The sequence below is a fragment of the Vanacampus margaritifer genome, chromosome 10, assembly GCF_051991255.1.
Source record: "Vanacampus margaritifer isolate UIUO_Vmar chromosome 10, RoL_Vmar_1.0, whole genome shotgun sequence".
In the NCBI taxonomy this organism is placed as follows: domain Eukaryota; kingdom Metazoa; phylum Chordata; class Actinopteri; order Syngnathiformes; family Syngnathidae; genus Vanacampus; species Vanacampus margaritifer.
Genome location: NC_135441.1, coordinates 6,611,185 through 6,637,500, shown reverse-complemented (window position 1 = coordinate 6,637,500; position 26,316 = coordinate 6,611,185). Strand labels below are relative to the sequence as shown.

Here is a 26,316-nt window from a genome sequence, read left to right as displayed (position 1 = left end):
CTTCTCTGTTACTCTGGCAGAGAGAGAGAGAGAGAGAGAGAGAGAGAGAGAGAGAGAGAGAGAGAGAGAGAGAGAGAGAGAGAGAGAGAGAGAGAGAGAGAGACTTTACAACGCTTAAGTGAATATGAACCAATTTGAGGTCAACTATATGTCCCAAGAACGTTTAACTGGCCTCAGCATTATGCTTCAAACACACAGTCGGGAGCAGATCCCATGGAAGGTCTCATTTATAAAATGTGAAAAATGGTGTGAATGAATATTTTTTCATTAATATCTGTAACTCAACTTCTTACACCCTTTTATGACTTCCCTGACGTCAAATAAATTACAAAAAACAACAACAACAAAAACCTAATTATTTGGCCAGCATATGAGTCAATTGGCGGGTGGCGATTTGGAATTCTATCATTTTAGCGTCACGCACGATCACGCTCATTCTAAAAGACAAGGTTGCAAGAGAGACAAGTGCTCTGAAACTAAGTGATCCTGGAGCACCATCATCTGGCAAAAATATGTATTACACTTCTATACGACCACTACTGTACGATTACTGTATTTTTGGCAACACTATGCGTGCGTGCGCGCGCGTGTGTGTGTGTGTGTGTGTGTGTGTGTGCGTGTGTGTGTGTGTGTGTGTGTGTGTGTGTGTGTGTGTGTGTGGCGAGTAGTACAGAAACAATTTGATTAGATGTGATGTGGCAGTATCAATTACAGGTCAATCAGGTTAACTGAAGCCCGGCAACACGTGGGGAGAAAGCTGCCATCTGAGGACTGGTGTGGGAGCTCAGCACTGCATAAAGAGGCTTGGGGACAGGATGGTGTATTTATATACAAACACTAGAGGTCATAAACACAAAGGGTATTGACATATTCTGAGACACCCATGGCTGAGTAGTAATGGGATATAAGCATATGATATGGACAAATTGTTTTTCCACAAATGCAACATTGGAGGAATCACACTGCTTCACAAACATCTAACATATCCAGTCGCCTACTTATTTCATGGCTTCCCCCCCCCCCCCTTATAAACAGAATAGGCCTACATGTCAGTTACATGTGTGTACAAACACTGACAATGTCTACGTATGTACAGTGCCGTGTAAAACTATTTGCCGTCTTTTCAAATGTCTATTTTTCCCAGTTTCCTCTTTGATGTTTAAGATTATCAAACAAATGTCAATGTCAAATGTCAACGTAAATATTAAAAAGTGTGATACTGTGTGATAATGTCATTTTTCTGCCACTAGATGGCATAATTGCATTTGTAAGACGTCAGTATATTTTTCCATTTATATTTAGAGCTATCTAATCTTTGAAATGAAGTAACTTGCAAAATTCTGCACATTTTTAAAATTGTAAAATGTAACTTGACATCAATCTCCACAAATATATGCATAATAATAATAATTTATTCATAAATTCATTACTGCTAAATTTTGACATGGACGTGTCTGGTGTGTTGCGATTGGAATTCCCTCAGTACAGACTTTCCAAGAAAGAGGCGGTCATTAATTGAGCGTTCACAAAATTTGTGGCGTTAAAGGAACTTTAAATTGACTCAAAATTAATGCACTAATTTTGACACCCCTAATATTTACATTTGTTTGATGATCTTAAACATTAATGCAGGAAAACTATGGCAATTATAATATGACAAGAGGGCCAATACTTTTCCACAAGGCCGTATGTTGCCATAAACAAACCTCTAAATGAATATTGCGAGTGAGTGTAAACAGTAAACAACCCCAGTGCCAGCCAGAACAGCTTGGTCCAGTTGCACACTGTCAATACTAATTACATCAGGACACAAGGTATCACTATGGTAACTTGGAGGCCATGACCCTGTCCCATCAGCCCTCCGTATGAACGCAAAGACGGGCAAAAAGCTTGTCAATGAACAGAGACAGAGAAGAAGGTGAGGAGGCGGATATGCAGAGATTGATGTCGATAAGGAATATGTTTAAGAAAAGTCCAAGAAAAGCTGGAAAAAGAGAAATAAAAGAGGAAGCAGGTGGGTGTTAATAGGCCAGCGCCAAGTGCTTGGTATGGAAGGAGGCAGCTCAGTGTGCCACAGCCAAGCCCAACATTCAACTCTTTGCCCCCTTAAACCTTCTCCTCCCCTCCCCCAACATCAATCCCCACTAAGTTCTCTTCATAGGCGAACATCCCGCCTATAGATGCAGTAGCACTTTCGAGTTGGCCAGATGGGCTCAGAGAAATATCCCCCGCCCCCCAGTGTGCTGTCACCTAAATCACTTTTGTGCTATGTAATGCTCTCTTGGGAGGATGTTTCCGTGTGTACTTTTGTCTAAATACTGTATGCCCTAAACGTTTGCTACAAGTTACAATGTACCAATAAAGTGAGCCTGGACATCAGAGTGAGAAAAAGTGCATAATTGTTAAAGATTTGTAAAATGTGGTTGGTGTGTCTTCCTCACAGGCTGAGGTCCTGGGTTAGAACCTCAGGCCTTTCTTTGTTGGGTTAGCCCAGGGGTAGGCAAGTTCGGTCCTAGAGAGTTGCAGTCCTGCATGTTTTTGATGTCTCCCTCCTCGAACACAGCTGAGAGGCTCCTGCAGAATGTAATTATGAGCTGATAATTTGAAACACCTGGGTTGGAGGCAGGAGATATCGAAAACATGCAGGACTGCGGCTCTCTATGAAAGAACTTGCCTATCCCTGAATTAGCGGGTTTTCCCCATACTTGAGTGGGTTTTTTCCAGGCACTCTGGCTTTCTCCCACATTCCAAACTCACGCATGTAACACATGTTAGGTTAGTAAAGGGTCTAAACCAGTTGTTGTCCAAACTATGGCTCGGGGGGCATTTGTGGCCCACCATCCATCTTTAAGTGGCCCGTGGCATACAGTATACTAAAAATGACATCTGCTACTAATCATTTTGTTTTATATATTGTAGAACTTTTCTAAATGTGCAAATTTGTGAACAAATGATTTAACAAAAGTTTAAAAAATATTTGTCCTTTAAACACTGTGATGAATAAAGAATATTCATTTTTACAAGCAAAAATGGTTTCCTTTTGTTCTTTGTCAAATTGTGAAAATATCACATGAAGTAACTGCTGTAAAGTAAAGTCAGCTTTGTCCTGTTTTGATTCAGCTGCTGTTCAGTGCAGGGGCTGATATTTTCTGATGGGTCAACCCCAAAATCGTGTAAAATCCTAAACTCTGGGAATTATAGAAAGCTGTTCAGGTAGCAATTTTTCAAAAAACACTAACAATATGAAATTGTTGATTGACTGATTTTGGTGTGCTTGATAAAGTAAAATTAAAACATTTCAAAGCGGCCCTTGCCTCCTACGATTTTTCTGTATGACGTGGAAGAAAATTTTTGAACACCTTCTGCTCTAAACGGTCCATAAGTGAGTGATTACTCATTAGTCATTTGTCTATTGTGCTGTGATTGACTGATTGTAGCCCACCACTTTCAACTAGGATAGACTCAGTCGTCTTACGTTCATACCATAACACAATAGAAGATCACACATTTTTATTTATCCTTTTGATTGCCAGAGTCGAACACAAGTCATTGTTATAGTTTTTTTTTTTTTAATTCACCCTATGAGGAGTTCAGAACTTTGCTTACAAATTAGTCATTTCATTATTCATTATACTTGTTTGGAGAAAATTGCTGAAAACATTATAAACACTAAGAATTGTAATAATGAATTTTGGAGAACAGCGTTAAACAGCTTTCCACTACAGGTATTTTCAGTTTTCCAGTCCCGGTTTTGAGCCTTCTGTCTCGAGTCCCGGCAGATTCCACCAGCCCGATTGTTTTTTCACACTTTTACGCAGGTCCCATTCCCCTGTTCATCATTTCTTGATGTCTTGTGTGATGTTGCACATAATCGCTTCAACTCAAAGTTTGTTTTTTTCACACTTTTCAAAAAAATTCAAATGACAATTGGGTGACTTATGTTTTTTTTTTTTTTTTTTAGCAATGCATCGTCCATATTAGAATTTCGAACTTTTCTAACAACTTTAGAATCTCAGTTTAGCAAGTCTTAAGTTTCATCCCATGGCAAACAAATTCTACGCTGAGAGGGTTACAGAACAATTTAGTCAGATCGATGCTGAATAATTAAAGCAAAGCAAGGTCAACAAGAACAAATGTTTCATTCAAAGGGTTGGAAAAATATAATAATAATAATAATAAAAAATCCTATGTGTATTTATCAACATGAGGAAAGCAATTTGAACTCTCTTTATCAAAGGCTAATGATTTTTATTTACTTATTCATTCATTAATTTATTACAACTGTTTTTACATAATACATGTTTCTAGTTCAACACAAAAATAATAGGTTGATCCAACATTAACCACAATTTTTTTTAATGTTCAACAATTACAGGTGTTTGGAACAGGTTTATCATGTTTAAATGAGGTGGTGGTCCCAAAAGTGGAAAAGCAGAGAGGTGAGGCACGTCCGGTGTGCTCTTTAGCATCATTTAATAATTTTTTTTTAAAAAAAAAAGCAAACGCAAACAAGGTACTGGCCGAGATTATGACAAATAAACAATGTACAAAAAAGGTTTAAAAAATAAAAATAAAAAATTGAATACTTTGTCCTTAACTCCCAAAAACGTATTTGTACTTTTTTTTTCTTTAACTTTTTTTATGCTAGAGCAAACAAAAGGCTTTAATACCAGCTTCTGACATAAAGAGGTGGCTTAAAGCAATGGTAGTTATTACAAAAAATGGTCAGCAGATGGCAGCAGAGTATGAGAGTTGCAACAAGGTCTTTTTGACAGTGTTTTCACCAGGTTTGTGAATAATGATTAAATTTAGCTATATTCTAATGCTCATTGCTGCAAAACGGAAACAGAAAAAAATATACTTTTTTTCCTGATGAAAGAAGAGACTCTAATCTTTCTTTTGGTAGGTTCCATGTTTTTTTTATAGCAATAGAACAGAATATTCTGTGGACCTTGCAAAATCAGTCATAATCCAGTAAAACAGCCGGGAGCGAAGGGGGTTGCTTCAGTGAAAATAGCTGGGAGGGAAGGAGTTAAGGGTCCTACTTTTGTGAACAGGCACACGTGCACTCTGCATCAAAACTGGCACATCTTCATTTTCTTGCTGGGGAAAGTCAAGTTTACCGTGTTTGGGAATTTGGCAGACCACATTGCATCTCAGTGGGCGTTCTGGTAGACCGAAGGCGTTTTTTTAAGACACGCCTTCGCCGCACCTAACAATTTGCTGACAGAAAGTAGAGTAGAATTTAGACCCGCTAAAAACAGGTCTAAGTTGCAGCGCAGGTGGTGTACTGTGATTGTGGTGGATTTCATCAAGGCGCAGGGGCAGAGAGATTCTGAGCTCTGCGGATCTGTGTGGTGGATATCATCGTATTTCAACCGTAATATTTCAACCATGTTCCGATGAAAGTAAGACAATTTACAATGATACATCTTGACTGCAGAATGTATAATAGCATACATCTTACAAAAGTAGCAAGTATAAAGCATTTTAGGCGTTTACATCAATTTTGTGACTAAAATACTTCATAGCAGGTGGCCGTCACTTCTTCTCTTTATTGCTTGCCAATAAATGAGGTGGCACTCAAAAACGAATCACGCACCAGTGGCTTGCAGAGTTATGATACCACTCATGGTGTGGTGCGTCATCCTTCCTTCTGTGTGTGTGTGTGTGTGTGTGTGTGTGTATGTATGTGTGTTGGGAAGAGCAAGTGAAGAAAGGGCAAAGATGAAAGACACACTCATAGATGTCTGCCTGATAGAGCCGCATAAGGATACAAAGAGTATGTACACTTACAGTCCATTGATTTGGTAGAGGTGCACAAAATAATTTGATACAAGAACAAGCATAAAATCTACCCTCACCAAGAAAATACTACTCAGGATAACACTAGGCATGAATTTAACCATATTATTGTGGTTGTCAAAAGGTGATATGGACTCGTCTGCCTTCCGCTAAAAGTCAGAGCAGAGAGAGGCTGCAGCTACCCACGACCCTGAACTGGGTAAGCGGTATAGAAGATGGATGGATGGACATTATGGTTGCTTGCAGTGCACTGCGTCACACTGAGATGTGCTTCTACTATTTTGCAGCTCTCATGTGATGCAGTTCAGTTGAACACCAATGCAAACAAACAAACACATTGTTAAATGTACACCTCAAATGAAGCAAACTGAGTTTTGTATTGGTGAATTTGTTATGCTGCTCTTTCTTGTATTATCATCATGTGTATCTCATGTTCCTGTAATATAATAAAATCGACGATTGTGTGCTAACTGCTCTCATTAGACGGTTTTACATGGAGATTTGTATTCTAACATATAAACACCTCAATTGGAATAAAAAGACTGAATGTGAATGGAATCGCATTCGGATTCTAAGGAGTTGTATCCACCTTATTCCTGAGGGCACTGATGAGGAAATAATTATGGGAGCGCCTTCCTGTAAGACACCGGGAGTCCTTCAGCTGTTTATTTGAACAGTTTTCTGTTAGAATAATGTACAATGGAACCTCAGAGTTTCCATCACACCACAACAGGTAAGGTAAGGTATTTTTATTTTTTAAATATTGTACTGTACTGTAAATGTAAAAAAACATAAATGGAAATTAAAATAGGAATTTTCTGTTTTTGGAGCTTGGGAACGCATTAATTGCATTCACATTATTTCCTATGGGAAAAAATATTTCAGAGGTTGAACAATTCAGAATTTGAACACTTCGCAAGAACGAATTATGTTCAAACTCCGAGGTACCACTGTAAGTTATCCCATATTTACTCTCATAGTATTGCAAAGCATGACTCATGCTCTTGCAACTGCAGGGCTCGAGAGAGTGTCCCTCAGAGCGGGTAGGAGATTGTAACTGAGCACATCTCTGTCCGTTCTCCTCGCAAGTGAAAAGAATCAAAGTCCCTTGTCTTCCTTCCTTGTCTATCCTAGATTGACTGAAACTGACATATTCTTATCTAAACGAACACAAGCACCTATAGTATCTTGCACAGCTTAATCGAAAACATGTCATAACAACCAAAAGAAGTTGAATCTGTGACTACAAAATAAATATTTTGAAGATGCACCCCGGACAAGGAGAGAATGTTGCACAAGTCCCTACTGTAGTATAAATGACAGATCGGAATAGATCCTGTCACATGTCAAGACTATAAAGCTGACCAGAGATCTTTAGTCAAGTGGAATGAGAAAAAAAGGGCTTTGGATTTGTTGACTTAAATATCAAACAGGTTTAACGTTCACGAGCACCAACTGTTCATCACAACCTAAAAACACCCCAAACTATAGGATAAATAATCAGGCTAATCTTGCAGACTCATCCGAAAATCGGGCTTTTGCTGACTTTCATCCATAGGAGGGGGAAAAGCTATCATTTGTGCCATTATCAATAGTATGTTTGTACCCCGTTTTTGCTATGTAAGGTGATGCAATACCTTTGTGCTCTCAAAAACGCACCATACACCCTGTCCATGGTGCTGACATGACAGCCTTATAAAAGAGCGTTCTTTCTATGTGTAGTCATCTTTGCCGCAGGCCATGTTTTTATTCTTGATCTGTATCGACCCTGTTATACTGAGGTTATTCCGTGCAAACAGAGATGTGATGACTTTGCAAAGCTATTTTCAGAGGCAGATTGAAAATGGTGTTAAGGAGGAGAACAAAAAGCATTAAAAGTCCAAGATGGAATGTTGCCATTACCCCAGTAGGTCCAGCTAGGTTTGTAAGCTGACAGCATTAACTCACTTCAAATTACACCTTCGGTTTTATTTTCAGGAGCTTGTTTCAAAGAAGTACTGTTTAGCTTTGTGTCCGACTTGTGTTAGGACACTAAATGTCCCTCAATTTCTACACAGTCCGAGATGTGACGCTGAGCCCACCTTCCACTTCATCCCCAGGGAATCTCAGAAAGTGAGCTGCCATCTCTAGCCATATGCTCATCTAATGTTTTGGAATAATAATTTTTTTCTTATTAAGTATTTTCTCTATAGGTTTGGCACATTTCTTGAAACTGAGATGACATTTTCAAAATACCATGGACAAACCCCAAAACTATCTTACAATTCGTCTCAACCGAATGGCATTTCTCAGTGCTTTCATCAAATTGCCAATGTCTTAGAACATGTCTCAATTGCCTCAGTGGATCTGTGCAAATGGTTGTGTACATTTAACCTACAGTACAGTTAGCACAATGTGCCCACATTTAGCACATTTTCCAAATGGATAGATCTTGCTGATCGAACTGGATTAGTTGTTTTTCAGTCTAATGGCTGTCCTCTCCAAAACATATCAGCAAGATTTCAGTGTGTAAGTCATAATATGCAAAATTGTCTGTTTAATTGTCAAAATTAGTCAAGCACATCACACGGGATCAGTGGAGAGGATGGTTAATACATTCACACCGTTTTTTTTCCTTGCAGCATTGCAAGGAAAAATATCAGCAGCCATGTGGATGAAGAACTTTGGCCAAACAAAGATCTGCGTATGGATGGCCAAGAGGGGGAAGGTGACAATAGTGACTACTCAGTAAATTCTGTAGAGTAGATTTGACTCCGTTTAGAGTAAATTTGACTCTATTTTGAGTGGGACCAAACAGACTCAGTTTAGAGTAATATTTACACTTGGACGAGAGTAAAATAAAAAAATGACAAAAAAAATAGAAGTCATTGAAGGGTTGAGGAACCTTCAGGTTGAGGGATGGCCGCAGTACCACCTGAGCTACGCCACTTCTACTGTTTGCTTAGCTCCCAGATGTTTTTGGTCTCGGAGTTATGAAGATTTCAGCTGACACGAGTGATATACTTGTTACAGTAACACACAGCAGGAGCTCTGTTGCTCAGGGCGTCGATTGGCTGTCTCCCAAGCTGAAGGTCGTGAGTTCGTTCCTCAACCCTTGAGTGACTTTTACTTATTTATTTTTCACTTCCTTATTTTACACTCTTCCAAGTGTGAACATTACTCTAAAACTGAGTCTATTTCGTCCTACTCTAAATAAAGTCAAATTCACTCGACAGAATTTACTGTGTAGTGAAATTGTTACAGTACAGTAGTTGGTTCTTCATTTACGCTGTGCGCTAGGTATGATTTTTGTTATTAGTTTTTCACAAATATACAGATTTCGGTTTACACTTTCTTTTGTTGCACTCAAATGTGTAAGTAACTTTGTGTGAATAAAAAGTGTTGCAATTTCCTTGACTGTGAGTGGAGTATGTCAAACCGCAAACTTTGAAAATTGCTCTTGTGAAATAATTTTTTCCCCTCAGTTTTATATATAATTGTTTTTTGTTAGCGGCACCTCTGCAGTTGTGCAAAAACATCGAATGATTTTGATTGTATTTTTTATGTATTTTGGGGGCACTGACTACTTGTATGACATGGAAATTTGATTATGACACATAGGTAAGCTGTTTTGGGAGCGATATAAGCTTTTGCTGATGATCGATGGTGTTGTGCAAAATCATCCAAGTTACTTTTGGCAAAAGCACTAAGTGAATGCAGATGAGCCAAAGCAATTGAGAAGGATCTTTGCAGTTGTGACTGTACCGAACTCTTTGTTTGGCAAATGTTGTTGTTTGTTAATATTCAGAGAAAAAAACTTTATAAAGTGGAAAATTTGCTAGAAAAAAACTCCCACATTTGCCGCTTTATAAAGTGGCAAATTTGCGAGAAAAAAAACTCAAAAACTTACGACAAATACATAGTCTATAGTTTAATGGAGGATTTGTCGGTGGTTAATGGGACACTGTTTAGAAAATGAAAAGGCAAGATGGAGACAGATTCATTCTTAATTTAACTGTTAACGGAGAGCAGCAGATTCGACACATCAACTTAGCTACTTGTACGAAAAAAAATACCAAAATGTATGATTGTGTAAATAATAATTCTAGAAACATAAATGTACAAGTAAATATACATTTTAACAAATTAACTTAAATGCTTGACCCTCAAGGTGTGGACCTTCGCAAAGCAAGGCATCTTTGTCGCTGGCAGCACCCAACGCTTCAAATTGCGATTAAGTGGGTTAATCTCCGCTAAAGCAATTACTATCTCCTTATTTGAAAACCCAACTGAAAAGTATTGGCACAAACATCTGAGTAGTACGCTACGTGTATTTCTCGTAAGTTTCTGAGTTTTTTTTTCGCGCAAATTTGCCACTTTATAAAATCGCAAATTTGCCTCTTTATAAGGTGGCAAATTTACGAGTTATTTTCTCTAAATATTGCCCCCACCCTCTAAAAAAATATATATTTATACGTGGCCCTAAAACGCCGTCGTACGGGTCTGAAGGGTTTAAACAGGTACAAATCTGTACAAGTGCCTTGAGATGTTTTCTGCTTAGTTTTGTTTTCAGTGTGACTAGTGTTTTGGCACATATCCAAGATGACTGGGCGAGAGATGGACTAGCTGCCAATCAATTGTAAACCTCATACAGACCATTAATTTGCATTCACATTTTAACACATACAGGTAAAATCTTCAACTAATCAAACATTCATGCTTTTTCGAATGCGGAAAAAAGTCAGAGCTCACAGAAGAAGGCCTTATCTTAGGTTCAAACCAGTGAAGCAGATGTGCTAACCACTAGTCCACTAAGCTGTCCAAATGTACAAGCTGTAAATCAAAATTATTGATCCATTTTAATTAGGGTCACGGGTAAACTGGAATCTATCCCAGCTGACTTTCAGCAAGAGGCAGGGTACACCCTGGACTAGGCACTAGCCAATTGCAGGACACACTCACATTCACACTAAGGGACAATTATTCACTTCACTAGTTATTATTTTATGCATGTTTTTGAATATGGGAGCAAGCACTGTGGAGAACATGCAACCTCACACAAGTCCGGAGCCAAGATTCGAACCCTGCACCTCACTGCGAGACAGACCACTCATTCCACCAATAATCCACGTCGCTGCCATTAAATTCAAATCATTCTAAACATCTAAAGTTGTTTCTAATGAAAGTCAAAGATGCTTAATTTAGACACTGAAATACTGTGCAAGTTTACCATGCTCCTCATTTTAATTTGCTGATTTTTTACAGCAGAAGCAAAAAAAAACTAAAAAAATCAGCTATGACTTAGGAGCAACCTATTTATCTCACCCTATCAGGACCTTTCATAAAACCATTGAGACAGATGGGCAGGGAGAGGGAGTGCACATCCTGGTGCTCTATATATAAATTTCGCTCCCAATAGTAGTGGTGTCTGTGCTGCAGCTTGTCAAGCTCAGCAGTACGGCTCGATAAGGAGCCTCTCTGTCCCACTATAAAGCTACTGAGAGGAGCCCACTCAATGTAACAAAGGGGATCACGCCATCAACTTCAATAAGAGGATAAAAAAAAAACTTTCACTGTTCACATTTTGTGAAAGACAAGTAAAGAGACAGTAAAACTTGCATCAGTGTTTATTGTCACAATACAAGCGGTCTCCGATGGATAAGGGGTGTAACGCTGATACTGTGACTGCTCATATCATTCCTTGTTTTCATGCCGGCTCGCTGCAGGAAGTGTTTGTGGTAATGTGAGACTGCAGATGAGAGCCGTGAGAGAAAGACGGCGGCACATTGTTGTGTTTTCACGGACATTCGGCTCCCTCATGAGAGTTACCTGATGGGATTTGTATACCAGATTGAGCCCATTAAAATCACATCACGTGTAGTTACATTACTGCACTGCAAGCATAATGACAACCCTCCTTCCACAAAGCCCACACAATCAATCTCCTTGATTGTCTTCAATATTAAATTCATGTTATATTTGCCTGACTTATTATCATTGTGAGATGGGAAAAACTACTTTCCAGTAGATCCTTGTTTTGTGGGCCACTTAAATCACCTTCATTCAAATATGTATACAATTGGGTAATTTCAGCTCCGCAACACTACTGTACACAGGATAGATAGATAGATAGATAGATAGATAGATAGATAGATAGATAGATAGATAGATAGATAGATAGATAGATAGATAGATAGATAGATAGATAGATAGATAGATAGATAGATAGTGATCACAGTGTGGCATATGAAAAAGGGAGGTGCAGGAACAACAGGTCAGGGTGCAAAATAAACTAACATAAGCAGAGGCTCCGAGGGTGATAAATGAGAAGAGAGTGCGAGAGAGCCAGTAAGTGAATACTGAAAGAAGGGGGGGTTCAAAAAACAACCCAAAAAGGACATTAGAACAATATTTTCAAACTATTGGGGGACAAAATTATATCAAAATGAGGGGCACAGTAATATTAAAAATATACAAGTCATTTATTTCACCCAAAAACAGAGGTCATGATTCCAGAGTATGTGACGGCCCCACATCGACATCTGCCAGTGAAGGCACTAATTACATCTGCCTCTTTTTTCAAGCCCAAGGCCCAGTGCTTCAACCGGTGACTCCTTCGGAGCTTCGTCTTTATGGGGTGGGGTGTGACGGCCCCGCATCGACATCTGCCAGTGAAGGCATTAATGTGGTGGATGCCACGGACTTCAGACTTCGCCCACACATTGCAAACCGGAAAACGGAAACAAAGTTGATGGGCGAAAACCCGGAAGTCCCGCCTCCTCCGTGGCATATAGTCGTCCATTATATCTGCCTCTTTTTTCAAGTAATTAGAATGGCGCACCTGGGCCCAGTGCTTCAACACCTGCTACAAAGGCCGGCTTCCTGGACATGCTGGCGCGCTCGTCACTCCCGGTTGCCGACGCCAGAGCCAGACGCACTATTTTCATTCAGTTCTGTTTTTGTTTTACACCGCTCAACACACCATTTCCTCACACACACACACACCATGTACACTACTGATACTGCAGACAATACACACGCCATTGTTGGTTATTCTTTGATTTCGTATTTTCATTTGTAATAAATTATTTTGATTCATTCACGAAAGCGGTCTCCCCTGTTTTGTCATGGCTTATGAGCCGGGTCATGACAAGTAGTCTAAAAGTTCAGAATAAGGTGCACGGTGATACTGTAGTTATGGCAGGTCTAGCACGTGCATTACACAGCATATGTCATACACCTTACAGTTCACACCAGTCAGCCACTAACTTGCACTATTTCTTGTGATCAAATACAAAACATTAACCTATTAACAAAAAAGCTCCTGAAAAATGACCTTTCAGGGCAATCCAGTGGAGTTTTATACCAGAGCAAATGCAATCGAATGCAACCCTAAGCACGGACGGAAAGTCAATACACTCTAGTATATCAGTGTCCCTGCGTTACTTACTGCAAGTTCCAGTGTTAAAGCTATTGTAAAAAAAATAATAATTGAAGATTAAAACTTCTAAAACCAAAATTTATCTGGAAATAAATCAGTGGGGGGGGGGGGGGGTTAACAGTATTTTCTGCCATCTAAAAATAACATAAATAATATTACACATATTTACTCAACCAATTCAAGATTATTAACGTTACCCATAGTGCAAGATAAAACTGAAACGCTGGAGTTTTCGAAATCCTGTCTACCCTGAAGTATAGCTTCTCAAACGGCAACATAAAGATTGTGTATGAGGACGTGACTGCCTTATGCCTGTTTGTAACCACAGCGCGATATGCTCTTTCCTGTCAAATGTGTGCCTACAGCAAAACTTGCTCTGAAGCATGATCAATGCAACTCACCCCTCACTAACTATGTGCTATGCCAGAAAAATGCCAACAGAATCCCCCTGAGCACTGACGTGGGATTGAGCAGTCTGTAAAATATACAGTACAGTATGATAAATGTCAATGAAAGTCACTCATCACAAAACATCCTTGCATCACATCTATTGTATAGTCATTGAGTAATGCATCACTATTTTTGATGACCCTATACAGATACCATTGAGTCTGGGCGAGAACTTGCTTGGTTGATTGATGGACTATGTGAAACATGACAAGGTGTTACAGATATTGGCCTGGATACCCATTTTCCCTTACTCATACCCAACAGCGCACATAACCATCGGAAACCTGAAAGACTTAATCCGTCACACCAGACTCAATGTGTTGATGTGAAAATGGGAGAAATAAGAGAAGCATGGGCAAAAGAACAGAGAGACGTTTATTTCAAAAGAAAATAAATGCATGCATACATGTATATATAAACAATTGGACATACACAACATAATAAAATACTTTTTTTTGGTTTGCTATGACATCATTGTTCTACCAGTATTCAATAAAAATAAAGACTCTGTTCGAAAAGGGTGTAGAAAGAAGTAAAATGACTTATCTAGTCCAACCCCATATTCCTAGTCAAAAATGTACCACTTAAATTCACCCTGAAACACTGTTCAGGTTATAACAAATAATTTAGATTGCAAATACAATAAAAGCAAAATCAGGCAAATAACAACATAAAACACAACATTTAAGCAAAAATAAAGAACTTGAAATCGCTGGATACAAAACACTCATGATGTTGTTAATTGTATTTGTTTTTCTATTCTTTTTCTGCTCTGTATCTGTTCAATATTTCAATTTTAAAGATGTATTTAAACCTACCTATTGTTTTACATGATTTCAGTTCATCACTGCAGCTGTTCCATAGTGTAACTCCTTTCATTGAGACACAGTGAAGCTTCATTGTAGTTCTAACTGGTTGTGTTTTTAAACATAAAAATTCCTCTGAGATTATGTTTGCTTTCTCTCAGTTGAAAAAACCTTTGGATTTGGTAACTGCTGGTTTTGAACTTTATACATAACCTGGATTGCTTTATAGTCAACCAGATCCTTAAATTTTAATGTATTAAATTTGATGAAGAGTTGGTTTGTTGGTTCCCTTTAGGTGGATTTATTTGTAATTCTTATTGCTCTTTTCTGCAGGATAAATATAGGCTCTGTATTTGATTTGTATGTATTCCCCCACACTTCCACACAATAATTCATGTATGGGACTATGAAGTTGCAGTACAAGATGTATAATGAAGATGTATTTAGAAAATATTTGACTTTATGTAAAATGTACACTTTTTTCCTTTGATGTCGTTAATGTGAGATTTCCATCCCAGTTTTTCTTCTACAGTATTATAACACCAAGAAATTTAATTTCAGATACTCTTTCGGTCTCTATATCATTTATCATAAGCTTTTTAGTTGAACTAGTCGGACGGTTTGCAAATATTATACATTTTGCTTTGGCTAAGTTTAGTGTTAGTTTATTTGATCCAAACCAACTCTTCAATTTTGTTTAGCTCATCACCAACTTCATCCAAAAGTTTTTCCAAATTGTCCCCACAACAGAGCAAATTGGTGTCATCAGCAAATAATGTCAATTTTAATGAACCCGAGACTTCACAAATATTATCAATATATAAAATAAACAACAATGGCCCCAACACTGATCCCTGAGGAACCCCACACTTAACACCTAAAAGTTGTGATTTTCCCAAGCCTATTTGTACATACTGTTTTCTTTTACTCAAGTAACTAGTAAGCCATGCAAGTGCTACCCCTCATTTCCCATATTTCAGTAGTTTCATTACTAATAAGTATGAGCAACCGTGTCAAAAGCTTTTTTTTTTTAATCTAAGAGCATTCCTTTCTACAGCAGTTGCTATCTTTTTCAAGAATACCTTGAGTGCCATTGAGGTAGTCCTGTTTCTCATAAATCCATATTGTTGATCATAAAGTACATTATGCTGAGTGATGAAGTTGTATAGTCTTATGTAAAACATTTTTTCCATTACTTTTGAGGATTGTGGGAGCAAGATTTATTTCCCTTAAAACGTTTCACAATGTCAGTAATTTCGTTTTCATTTCTTCTTTTTAAGAACATGGTTTCAGCAACTTGAATCGTTTTACTTTCAATCTCATTTCTATCACCTGAGTTTATAATGTCTCTTGCTAAAGCAGGACCAACACTAACAAAATATTCATTGAATTCCTGTGAAGCCATGTCATTTATCGTCTCATTGTTTGAGGTTAAGAAATAATTTGGATGTCCATTTTTCACAGATCTATTTCTTGTAATTCCGTTCAGTAGTTTCCATGTACAGTATGTTTATAATTCTTGTCAGTTTATTTTTATATGACTTGCACTTCTGTTCTGCTTCATTAAAAACTCTTTATATCATATTTTTTTGTTGCATGACTTCAATATGCTGTTTGTAAGCCAAGGTTTTTCAACATCTTTCTGGTTTACTATTTTCGTTACCAAAAGACAGTGTTTATCGTAAAGAGCAGTTATTATGGACAAAAATGTATCATAGGCTTCATCAACAACTTAGACTTTCCCCCAGTCATGACTCATGAAATCTGATTTAACAGAAAGAAACATGTGCGTGTGTGCGTGTGTGAGAACCCAGGTGACTGCATGTGCTGCCAGCCCATCGCAGCCATCCTAATAAACGGGGAACACTGTGGTCCACAAGCAGGATTATGTAATGCATTTTCCACTAACATGGTAACTGCACACTCATCTTCCCGGGGGCGAACTCTGCTCAGCTGGAGTGGACATAAATGCTGAGAAATGGTAGAGTGCCGGTTGGAGTGGGGGTGGGGGAAAACAGTTGCAGAAATACTACGAGTTTGTCAAGGTAACTTGGTAGGTGTGTGATTACAACGGGAATCCCAAACTTCCGTGTAAACAAATAAATGTGCGTGCTCCGATTTGTGTGAGTGTTTTCCATGACACACACACAGTGCATAGTAGTGTGCATGCAGGGGGCTAGCTTTTCCAAGGTCAATTGCTGTCAATTGCTGTGTACTCCGCTAGATTCCACTAGCACGCATTTGCTTTCCGCAGCTAACTGCTTCTTATTCCTCCATTTAGACAGAAACTCTCATCTCAGGAAAGTGGATTAAGAGTGGGATAGTATTGAGGGGATGTTTGTAAAACAAAAGGTACTCACTGAATGTCACATCCCAGATGGCCACTTTAGCATTGATTGATAAACAAGCTAAAAAAAACAACAACGACAAAAACAAAGAACCTTCGTAAAGAATTCGAACACACTTAGTGTATCAAATACTGTGTGAAGGTCGAACTGGGATTCTATGGAGGACCAACATAGCCAAAATTTAAATAAATCAATGACTACATAAATAAATAAATTAATTAATAAAAGTAAAAAATAAATAAATAGATAATTCAAAAATGAAATACAAAAAATAATAATATAAAAACAACAAAATATATGTATGTATCCCTAAACAAATAAAAATAAAACAAATGTCGAAATAAATACAAAAATTGATATTTAAATTTAATTAAATATCTATCAATAATTAAATGTATTTATTAAGGCATTTATTTTTATTTTTATTTTTTTAATCGTGTTTTTATTTTTGTACTTGTATTTATTTATTTAGGGATATATATATATTATGTTGTTGTCGTTATTTCTATTTATTTATTTGTATTTAATTGTTTTATTATATTTTTTATCCGTTTTTATTTTCACCTTTATTCATTTATTTATTTATTCATTTAGTAATTTATTTATTTTGAATTTGGGTAGATTTGGTCCGCCATAGGATTCAACTGTACATAGCTTGACGAAGCAGGAGATTACGTCTTGCTTGCCTAGACTAAACCCTGGACTGAACATCAGTCAATCACAATGCACATAAAGACAGTCAGTCAAAGACACAGTCACTGAGTGGGAACTGAACTCACACTGCCTGCATCTAAGTCAGGCAAGTAAACCACAGTAAAGCATGAGTGACTCATCTCCTCAAATTATCTTCCAAATTACAAAGTCAAAAGCATCATCAACAGCAGCAGGCTGCTGCTGTTGTGTGTGTACAAGATAATAAGATAGATGTCACATCTTCTACTAAGGTTATGATTACTGTGACCAGCATAGACACATAACTCTGATAACTCAAATCCTTAAGACAAATATACACACGTATTAAAAGTGTGCTTTTTTCTGCTTTTATACATCGTCCCTTGTGTTAAATGGACATCTTTCTGAAAGTCTAAATTGAAAACTAGACCATATAGGCAAATTATATTGTGACTGGTGACAATGTGCACAGACTGGCTGTACAGAACTCTTTGTAGGTTGAGCCGTAAACTGGCAGCAGATGATGAATGTATAAAGTACATGACCTGAACTTGGCCCCCAAAGACATACACTTGAGTGAGCATGTGAATGGCCTGCATGTCTTGAAGTGCATGACTACATGCTTTGACCACCACATATTGTACTGTATCAGTCTTCCTTCCCGAGGGCAGAGTGTACTGGAAGGAGGGCAACCATGCAAAACTAAATAATGTAGTGGCCCAGTCTCCACATGATGACCTAGTAATCGGCTGCTTATAGCAAACATTGATACCCGCCGTCTGACAGTAAAATCAACACCAGGATGAAATGACCAGCTATAGGAACTTCCATCCCTCTATTTACTATATACCACTTATCCTCATTTGGGTTGTAGGTCAGCTGGAGCCATCTCAGCTGACTTCAGGTAAGAGGCAAAGTACACCCTTGATTAGTCGCCAACCAATTGCAGAGCACATAGCCAAACAACCGTTTAATTCACCCAGTTAATGTGTTCAATTAACTTATTTTGTAATTGATGACATAATTTAAATTTTGCCCAAACACTTTCCCATACATTACTGTAAGGGAAAATTACCTAAGAGCAGAGAATCAAGTGAAAGATATATATTATGGCTATTCATATGCTGCAAACACTACAGAAGAGAAAACAAACACAATGAAGTTAATTTCAGGCGTAATAGAGTCTAATCTCCACACATTTGCATTTAAAAATGTGCCCTACAACTTCTCCATCTGTTTTAAATCCGCAGTCGCTTGCAACTTGTGCACGCATGATGTATAGATCACCAGAATGATACACCAGTGCCATAAAGTAAACAACTCACAGGCTTTGGACAGATCCCCTCCGTGTCCCACCCTACCTTCGGTGTGGCAAGTGGACGACAGGATGGTGCTCGGTGGCCGGAAGATGTACGGAAGGTAACGGGAAAAACATTTCATCTTCTCCTCCTTCTCCGATGCTCGCCAACGGGTGTGGAGTGTTTGCTCGCAGGCTCCACATGCGCACTGCCTCCACGACAGCCAGCTAGAGAGGAATCAGTGGGGTGCTGCCTGCGGGTCGCTCAGGAGGGGAAATAGCGTGTCCACGACGCGGGGGGCTATGACAGCACCCGCACCCCACAATAGGCGGGAGAGCTGGACTGCGACCGGACTTGACCCATTGTTGTACGTAGAAGAGAGATTGCTATGTGACTATCTGTGTGGCGCCGTATAGGAGACATTAATATATAAATAAAAAAAAATACTAAAAATAAAAAATACAAGATAAATAAATATAAATAACAACAACATTAGCGAGCGAGCGAGAGAGAGTGGCGTGACTGCGTGTGCAGAAGGATACGAAATCAAAGTTAAGGATACGAAATCAAAGTTGATGAATCATACACACAACTTATTTCTATCTTATTACTGTGCATTGAACCGTTCTTGGTTTATAGCGCCATCTTGTGGTGATATTTCGAATTAAAACTGAGTAAACACGAAACAACGCAAATGGGGAGACTCCTGTAGAAAATACACATTAATCTTTTACACATTATTTGCCGATAATATCTTCAAGTAAACTCACAAAATTCATGTTTAATAGGACTAAATCAGGAAGAAAGCTGGGTTGTGTTAAGGGTGAATTCCGCGTGAAATCTCGCGAGACTTGTGTGTGAACTAATGCCAGCGGAAGTAGTTTCCCATCCTCTTTTCCGCCGGCCATAGAGGTGTACAAGGCAGGGTAAGATTTGGTACTTGCGAATCTTGATCCATCCTTGTGACAACACATCAAATTTACTAAGGAAAACACTCAAGATCCATCTAAAACTCACCATTGTCACATAAAGACCCATATTGTAGCTATATTCATGAACGATGATTGCATTATGACGTCTATAGCTAGCGCCTTCATTAGCGTCCGTGAATGCTCCGCATGTCAAGTCAGCGAGCGTAACACGACCCGAAAACAAGATAAATGAGGATGCATTCTGACTTAATAACTCTCTAATTGCGGGGTGGGCGTTGTTAGTTGGTTCACAATGCGATGGAAGTAACCCTTTTACCACCTTGACTGAGTTGTCTATTATGCTAACAATGCTAACACAGTAGCGAATGGGCACGCTATGCTAGCGATAATAGCTGCTATGGAACCGTTGCAGTCTTTTGTAGGCAATATATTAACCAGAAACATGAAAGGTGGTGCTATTTTGTTCCTTTTTTATAATAACAAAGGTTCAAAATGTGACAGCGTCAGCCATGGTTTGCGACCATTCGAACTTATGACTTACTAAAACACTGTAGAATTAGGATGTTTTGTTTGTATGGTCCAATTGTTTACCCTTCCTGAAGTGTGATATAGCGGATACAAATGTATTAATGAGGTTATATTCTCCACAGCACCATGAAGCTGAACCCGTTTGTAACATCTTCTCGCCGCAAGAACCGCAAGAGGCACTTCAATGCGCCCTCACACATCAGGAGGAAGATCATGTCCTCACCCTTGTCCAAGGAGCTCCGTCAGAAATACAACGTGCGCTCCATGCCCATCCGCAAAGATGACGAAGTCCAGGTACCAAAATTAAGTTTGACTGTTGGTAAGAAAACTAGTTAAATGTGCATACTCTTGATAAGCTTTACCAACGGTTTGTTACACACACCCAGGTTGTCCGTGGACACTACAAAGGCCAGCAGATTGGCAAAGTGGTGCAGGTGTACAGAAAGAAGTACGTCATCTACATTGAGCGTGTGCAGAGAGAAAAGGCCAACGGAACCACGGTCCATGTTGGCATCCATCCCAGCAAGGTGACCGCTTTCTCTGTGGAATGTTTGTGCTTGTCGAAGTGGATATGAGATGAATGGCAATGCTTTTGGTTACGAACCAAAATACTGACTACCTAAAATTCATACCACAGTTTAAATTGAATCCCTTCACGACACCTGTATACAGTACATTGTAGTATGAATGTAAGCTTAAAAACAAAAAGCATACTTTTTCAAATATTTATTTTGCTAAGCTTAAAATTAAATTTCAGGTCCTTATGGGTGCTGACAATTAACTGGATATAATATGCAGCATGTTGATATAATTTGGACCCTATAGGCTCCTTCTGGCTAATATATGCAATAATGCACAAATTATGGTTTTCAAAGCTACCATGTGTGCTTCCTGACTGTAGCTGTTTATTTTCTCTGTGGACACTTATTTACCGGTTTCATGATAGCTTTGCCGTTTGCATGGCTTTGCCGTTTTCTCCTGTTAATTACTCCTCACCCTCCTTTCATAATACTTTTGTTTTCTTTGCTTTGCTTGTGAATGTCATGATGCTTGAAGCTGTTGTCCCTACTTGTCTTAAGTAAAGCACATTGAATTGCCTTGCGTATGAAATATATAGGTATGAATCTGCCTTGCCCTTCAGAGTGCAATTTGTTTGCAAAAAATTCCAATATCAGATAGGTAATGTTTTTGATTTGCATATCAAATTAAGGATATTAATGTGAAACCTACATAAAAAATGCAATGATGTAGCCGAGTCATTCTGCTGCTGAACAATCTGTTGCCTGCCTCAGTCGTGATTAGTGTAAATTTATACCGTCAGGCTTTCTAATTGCAAGCAATTTATCAGTTAATCATATTCGAGGTCACAGGAAAACTGCAGCACTTTCCTGATTTAGCGTGAGGAGCACACCCACTGTCAAAATGTCGAGTGCCATTACAATCTTTTAGCACTGTGCCATGTAGGGGTGTTGGGGGGAAAAAACGATTCGGCAATATATCGTGATATTACAGCGCACAATTCTCAAATAGATTCGATATGCGGCCGAATCGATTTTTAAACATACATTTTTTATGGGAATATTCAACAAAACGTCTTACTTAGGGTTAGAATTCACACATTAAGCATGGAAGAATGTTATATTAATGGAACATTAAACCTGAATATTTTATTTCAGTGCTGTTGAAACATGAAACAGACTCAGTTATAAGCCAGGATTTTCAGATAAATAAATATATTTTCATACGAATCATACAGTGTACATGTACACGTTTACTGATTAGTATTTTTTAAATTTGAGTTTAAAAAACCCCTGCAATAATCAATTTATAGATTTGTATCTGAATTAATCGAATCGTGATACGAATTGAATCCCCAAGTACTAGGCAATTCACACCCCTAGTGTTATGCTATTTTTTTGTTTGTTTTTAAAAATCTTAAATTGTTTATTTCTTGCTCAAACTATCAATCAAAAGTTCTGTGGTAACATCATGTGGGACAAACACCTGAATAATATACCACACTTAAATATGTAATCAACTGGATGTCTTGAGGGTGCCATTTTAATCACTGTTCTAGTGGCGAATAAGATAAGCACCTTCTTAAACCAAGTGTTGGTGTGAAGCAAATCAGGTCACATTTTCATCCCTTGGCCAGCAGTTTGTTGCTGTGCTAGAATGAAGATATGGTGAAAAGGAAAAAAGAAAATCCGTCAAATGACTTATCTGATGAAATTTCCATACCTCGCAGGTGGTCATTACCAGGCTAAAGTTGGACAAGGACCGCAAAAAGATCCTGGAGCGCAAAGCCAAATCTCGCGCTGATGGAAAGGAGAAGGGCAAATACAAGGAGGAGACCATTGAGAAGATGCAGGAGTAAACTTCTTTTGCTATCAATAAATTGTATAAAATGGTTTGTCCATGTCATGTTTTTTTTTTTTATTGATAAGATTTAAAGAAAAGTTTTAATTGTTGCAATGGACCCTGCGTGTATTCACACAAGATTGAGGTTTGAGAGTTAATGTTGCAGTAACCAAGCTGAGAATCTTCTGACCTTGGGTGGCTGTTCTTGTATTTGAAAGGCCTTTTGTGTATGCAGTGGCTTTGAAGTCAATTATAGTGATGGACATTAAAGTTACTCTGCATATGGCACTTTTGGGTCACAGATTTTGTTGCCTTTCAAATCATCCAATGAACAGAAACAGGAAATTTGTGCTGCAGCATTTTTAGGTTGACGACTATAGAGTGCTTCACGTGTATGCTTTAGCAAACTAAATGCACTGACCAAATTGTCAAATTTGAATCGATAAATGAATGGAAATTGTGAATCATTCGTAATCGAGAGATGCATAAGCAATTTAGGGTTCCTATTTGTCTTGTATCTGAATCTAAAACAATATGATTGTAAACAATTTCAAGATTAACGTTGAAAAATATATTGGGAAGGACTTGTCACGAAAACACGGTACTTGTCGCCACTCTTCAGAGCAGATGTATGTCATTAAAGGACTCAAGCAAGCACGGGACACTTCAGTGTCTGTCTTAAATTTTACTTAAAAGGATACTTGACTCATTGAGCCATTTTCAACAGTAAGATAATATTTTGTCTTCAATGAATTTGATAATGTCATTATTTTTCATGACCAATTAATGCCTTTAAAGACTTAATTTTGCTGTTTGCTGTCAACTGAAGATGACGTAGCATGTGCTCAGGAAACCGGTAATGACCAATCATGGCTCAATTTGCTGAACAACACCAGAAAACATTTGAACTGTAATTGGTCGTTACCTATTTCCTCAGCACAGGTGGTGTCTTCAGTCGACAGCAATCGGAAACATTTGTTTTCAAAGATATTATTTCGGGACAACATATGGACGTTTTATAGCTGAAAATGACTCAATCCATCCCATAAAATGCAATTAAATGTCAGAATAAAATTTCAGCTGTGGAAAACTTGCAGTTAGTGGGACTGAAAATTGACGCTGTTCTGCCTCCTTGTGGTGTAAAAAGGTGTTGTCGGAAAGAAGTGGATGTAATCTCACTAACCTAGTTTTTTAAATCAGACATTAGAAAATTCAAATATTTAAAATATTCCATGCATCAAATTGAGTTGAGACTCAAAGGAACTGTGAGTGATTCACAAAATTCGTGTTTCTGCAGTTAAGGGTTAAGTTTGCGTACTGGCACTTCCTCCTCTCGCTCGTGATGTGATCACGTGACGCCTTGACTTGGGTTTCAAATTGTGAGAAGTTTGCATCCGTGTAACATTCTCCCTTTTAAGTTGACCGCTATCATGGCAGAATTAAGTTTTGTCATCACAATGTCCACGATGACCTTATTTTGGGGTATAGTTGGCGGAGTGGTGCCCTGGTTTATCCCCAAAGGACCAAACAGAGGGTGAGTATGTTAGCTATACTTCACTAGCTTACTGCTAACTTGTAATTATTGAAATAACGTTCATTATGGTTGATACGATCATTTAAAGTTTTCACTATTCGGTCTTGTACTGTGTGTACAAGTGTTATTTAGGGTTGGATACACGTAGAGCAGTTTTTAGTACAAGGTAATGTTAGCTTCTTGTGGCTACAAGTGTTCTCTGTAGAAACCCTAAATCATAAGTAGTGTTTTTTTGTTATAATTTTTTTGTTTTTCCCGGGGGGCTTTTTACCTGCATTTCAACATTTACGGTTTTTTTTTTGTTTTTAATTATGCCCTCATACTGTATACAAAAAGAAAAAAACACGAATGGAAAAACGAGGCAATTTTCCATATCGTCACCTTCCAAAAATAATGGCCTTTGTTTGTTTTTATTTATTAAGTAAACATGAAAAAAAATAACCAAATTATTATATTGTTTATTAATATTTTAATTTTTCTAAGGATCTAGCCGATTTTAGTAGAGGTGGTCACACTGGTCAGTAAGGGTGTTTGATCATTTATTTGTATTTTTTTCAGACAGATACCAGTTTGAGTATTCAACTCTTGAGTAGTCACTGATACGATACCGCTAGTACTATTGAGACGTAATATGTTCAACAAAAAATAATGACAGATAATTTTAAAGATGGACCTATATCCCAATTTAGCATTTTCCTGAATATTGCATGAATTTCTATTCTTTCACTACTACCACAAGAGATACTGGCACTGGCTGCCATCACGAGTACTGTCAAATACCTTGAAATAAGAACTTGTATTAGGCCAATACCAATCAATACCATGTATTGGTACTCACCGTCCCTACTGGTCAGGAGGTGTTTAAGGCACAAAAATATATTTATTTTGTCCAAATGTGACTTGAAGTTTTTCACAAATATTGTGTTTTCCCCACAGAGTGATTATCACAATGCTGGTATTAACTTCTGTTTGCTGCTACTTGTTGTAAGTATTACTAGGCTTTTTTTTTGTGTGTAATTCAAACACTATCCTTACTATTTCTTGACTTTGTATAATTAAATACAATACCATGTGCCCTAAACTCACAGCTATTGCACAAGTACAGTATACTTCACCCAATGCTGAAAATAATTATCCACATAAGACTAGATGCGTAATTTTAGTTGTAGAATTGTGTGTGTTATATCAAAATGGCCGTGTTGTGAAATGGCTGTTTTGAAAACAAACGGCTATCTGTGCAAGTGTCCCATTTTCTATACCGCTTAACCCTTTTTAGAGGCAATCCCAGCGGACATGTGGTCCAACCTGACTGGTCACCAGGACACATGTCGACAAACAACCGTTCACAATGATGGAAAATTTAATGAACTAATTATCCAATTTCAATTAAAGCTATATATGTTTTTGGAGCGTGAGAGGAAACTGTAGACCACTTCGCAAACCTCAGAAAAGTATGGGAATATGCAAACCCCACACAAGAAGGGTATCATTTTTGTGTAGTTGAATTATTTACCCTCACTGTGGCTTAAGTTTCCACCTTAGGTCTTGTCACAGAACACAGGCCAGTGGTTGATTTGTGAATGTCCATCAGTTGTAGAGCAGTGATGCTCATATGTATTCTTTCCATCAGCTGGTTGATTGCCATTCTAGCCCAGCTGAATCCACTGTTTGGGCCGTCTCTGTCCACTGATGCCATCTGGTACCTCAACTACAGCTGGCCTTAAATGCTCAGGTAAAACACTTTTGGAAACTCAAGGTCAACATTTTGCTCCTTGTAGTAATTGTTGCTTGGTTCTTTGAACAATGTATTCTTTTTGCTCTCAGTTCTTCTCAACGCAGACAGCTCTGCAACGTCAAGGACCATTTTCTCTTCACTTCATGCTGCAGTCCACATTATTGACGTGCCTTAATTCACATCCATGTGGCCTTACAGAGTGACGCCCACACTGTGCCTTGTACAATTACAATCTCCAAACAAAGAACTTTTCTTAGAATTGATCCCCTCTGAGTGTGCTTTAATGTAAAAATAAACCTTAATATAAGCCTTAATAGTTTTTGTTTTGTGTATGCTATTGTCTAGTGCTGCTGGTGTTAAAATGAATAAACATACCATTAAATGTTATTTGTTGTCCCTCATTCTATGTCTGTCATATAATATTTCA

General features: G+C 38.1%; 3 protein-coding genes across 5 annotated transcripts in view; 2 read left to right on the top strand and 1 right to left on the bottom strand.

Annotated features, from left to right (window-relative positions):
• The window catches only part of ppp2r2ba (protein phosphatase 2, regulatory subunit B, beta a), a 63,101-nt gene extending 44,016 nt beyond the window's left edge, over positions 1-19,085 (bottom strand). Inside the window, exon 1 of the mRNA XM_077578234.1 lies at positions 18,863-19,085. Coding sequence (XP_077434360.1) covers positions 18,863-18,941 — 79 coding nt within the window. The 5' untranslated portion in view covers positions 18,942-19,085. The remainder of the gene's footprint in view (positions 1-18,862) is intronic.
• A 544-nt stretch (positions 19,086-19,629) lies between these two features.
• Positions 19,630-22,672, top strand: rpl26 (ribosomal protein L26). Of its 3 annotated transcripts, none has more exons than XM_077578157.1 (4): positions 19,630-19,725; positions 20,382-20,553; positions 20,646-20,786; positions 22,508-22,672. In XM_077578157.1, exons 2-4 carry the CDS (start codon positions 20,386-20,388, stop codon positions 22,634-22,636), a joined length of 438 nt encoding a protein of 145 aa, XP_077434283.1. In that variant the 5' UTR covers positions 19,630-19,725; positions 20,382-20,385; the 3' UTR covers positions 22,637-22,672. The 3 variants fall into 3 exon arrangements, with proteins under 3 accessions (XP_077434283.1, XP_077434284.1, XP_077434285.1); XM_077578158.1 differs by having other exon boundaries at positions 19,696-19,735; XM_077578159.1 differs by lacking the exon at positions 19,630-19,725 and adding an exon at positions 20,031-20,180.
• Positions 22,673-23,462: 790 nt separating this feature from the next.
• Positions 23,463-26,276, top strand: atp6v0e1 (ATPase H+ transporting V0 subunit e1). The gene is made up of 4 exons (XM_077578161.1): positions 23,463-24,154; positions 25,091-25,138; positions 25,785-25,886; positions 25,979-26,276. The coding sequence occupies exons 1-3, from the start codon at positions 24,051-24,053 to the stop codon at positions 25,876-25,878; spliced, it is 246 nt and encodes an 81-aa protein (XP_077434287.1). The 5' UTR covers positions 23,463-24,050; the 3' UTR covers positions 25,879-25,886; positions 25,979-26,276.
• Positions 26,277-26,316: the final 40 nt, after the last annotated feature.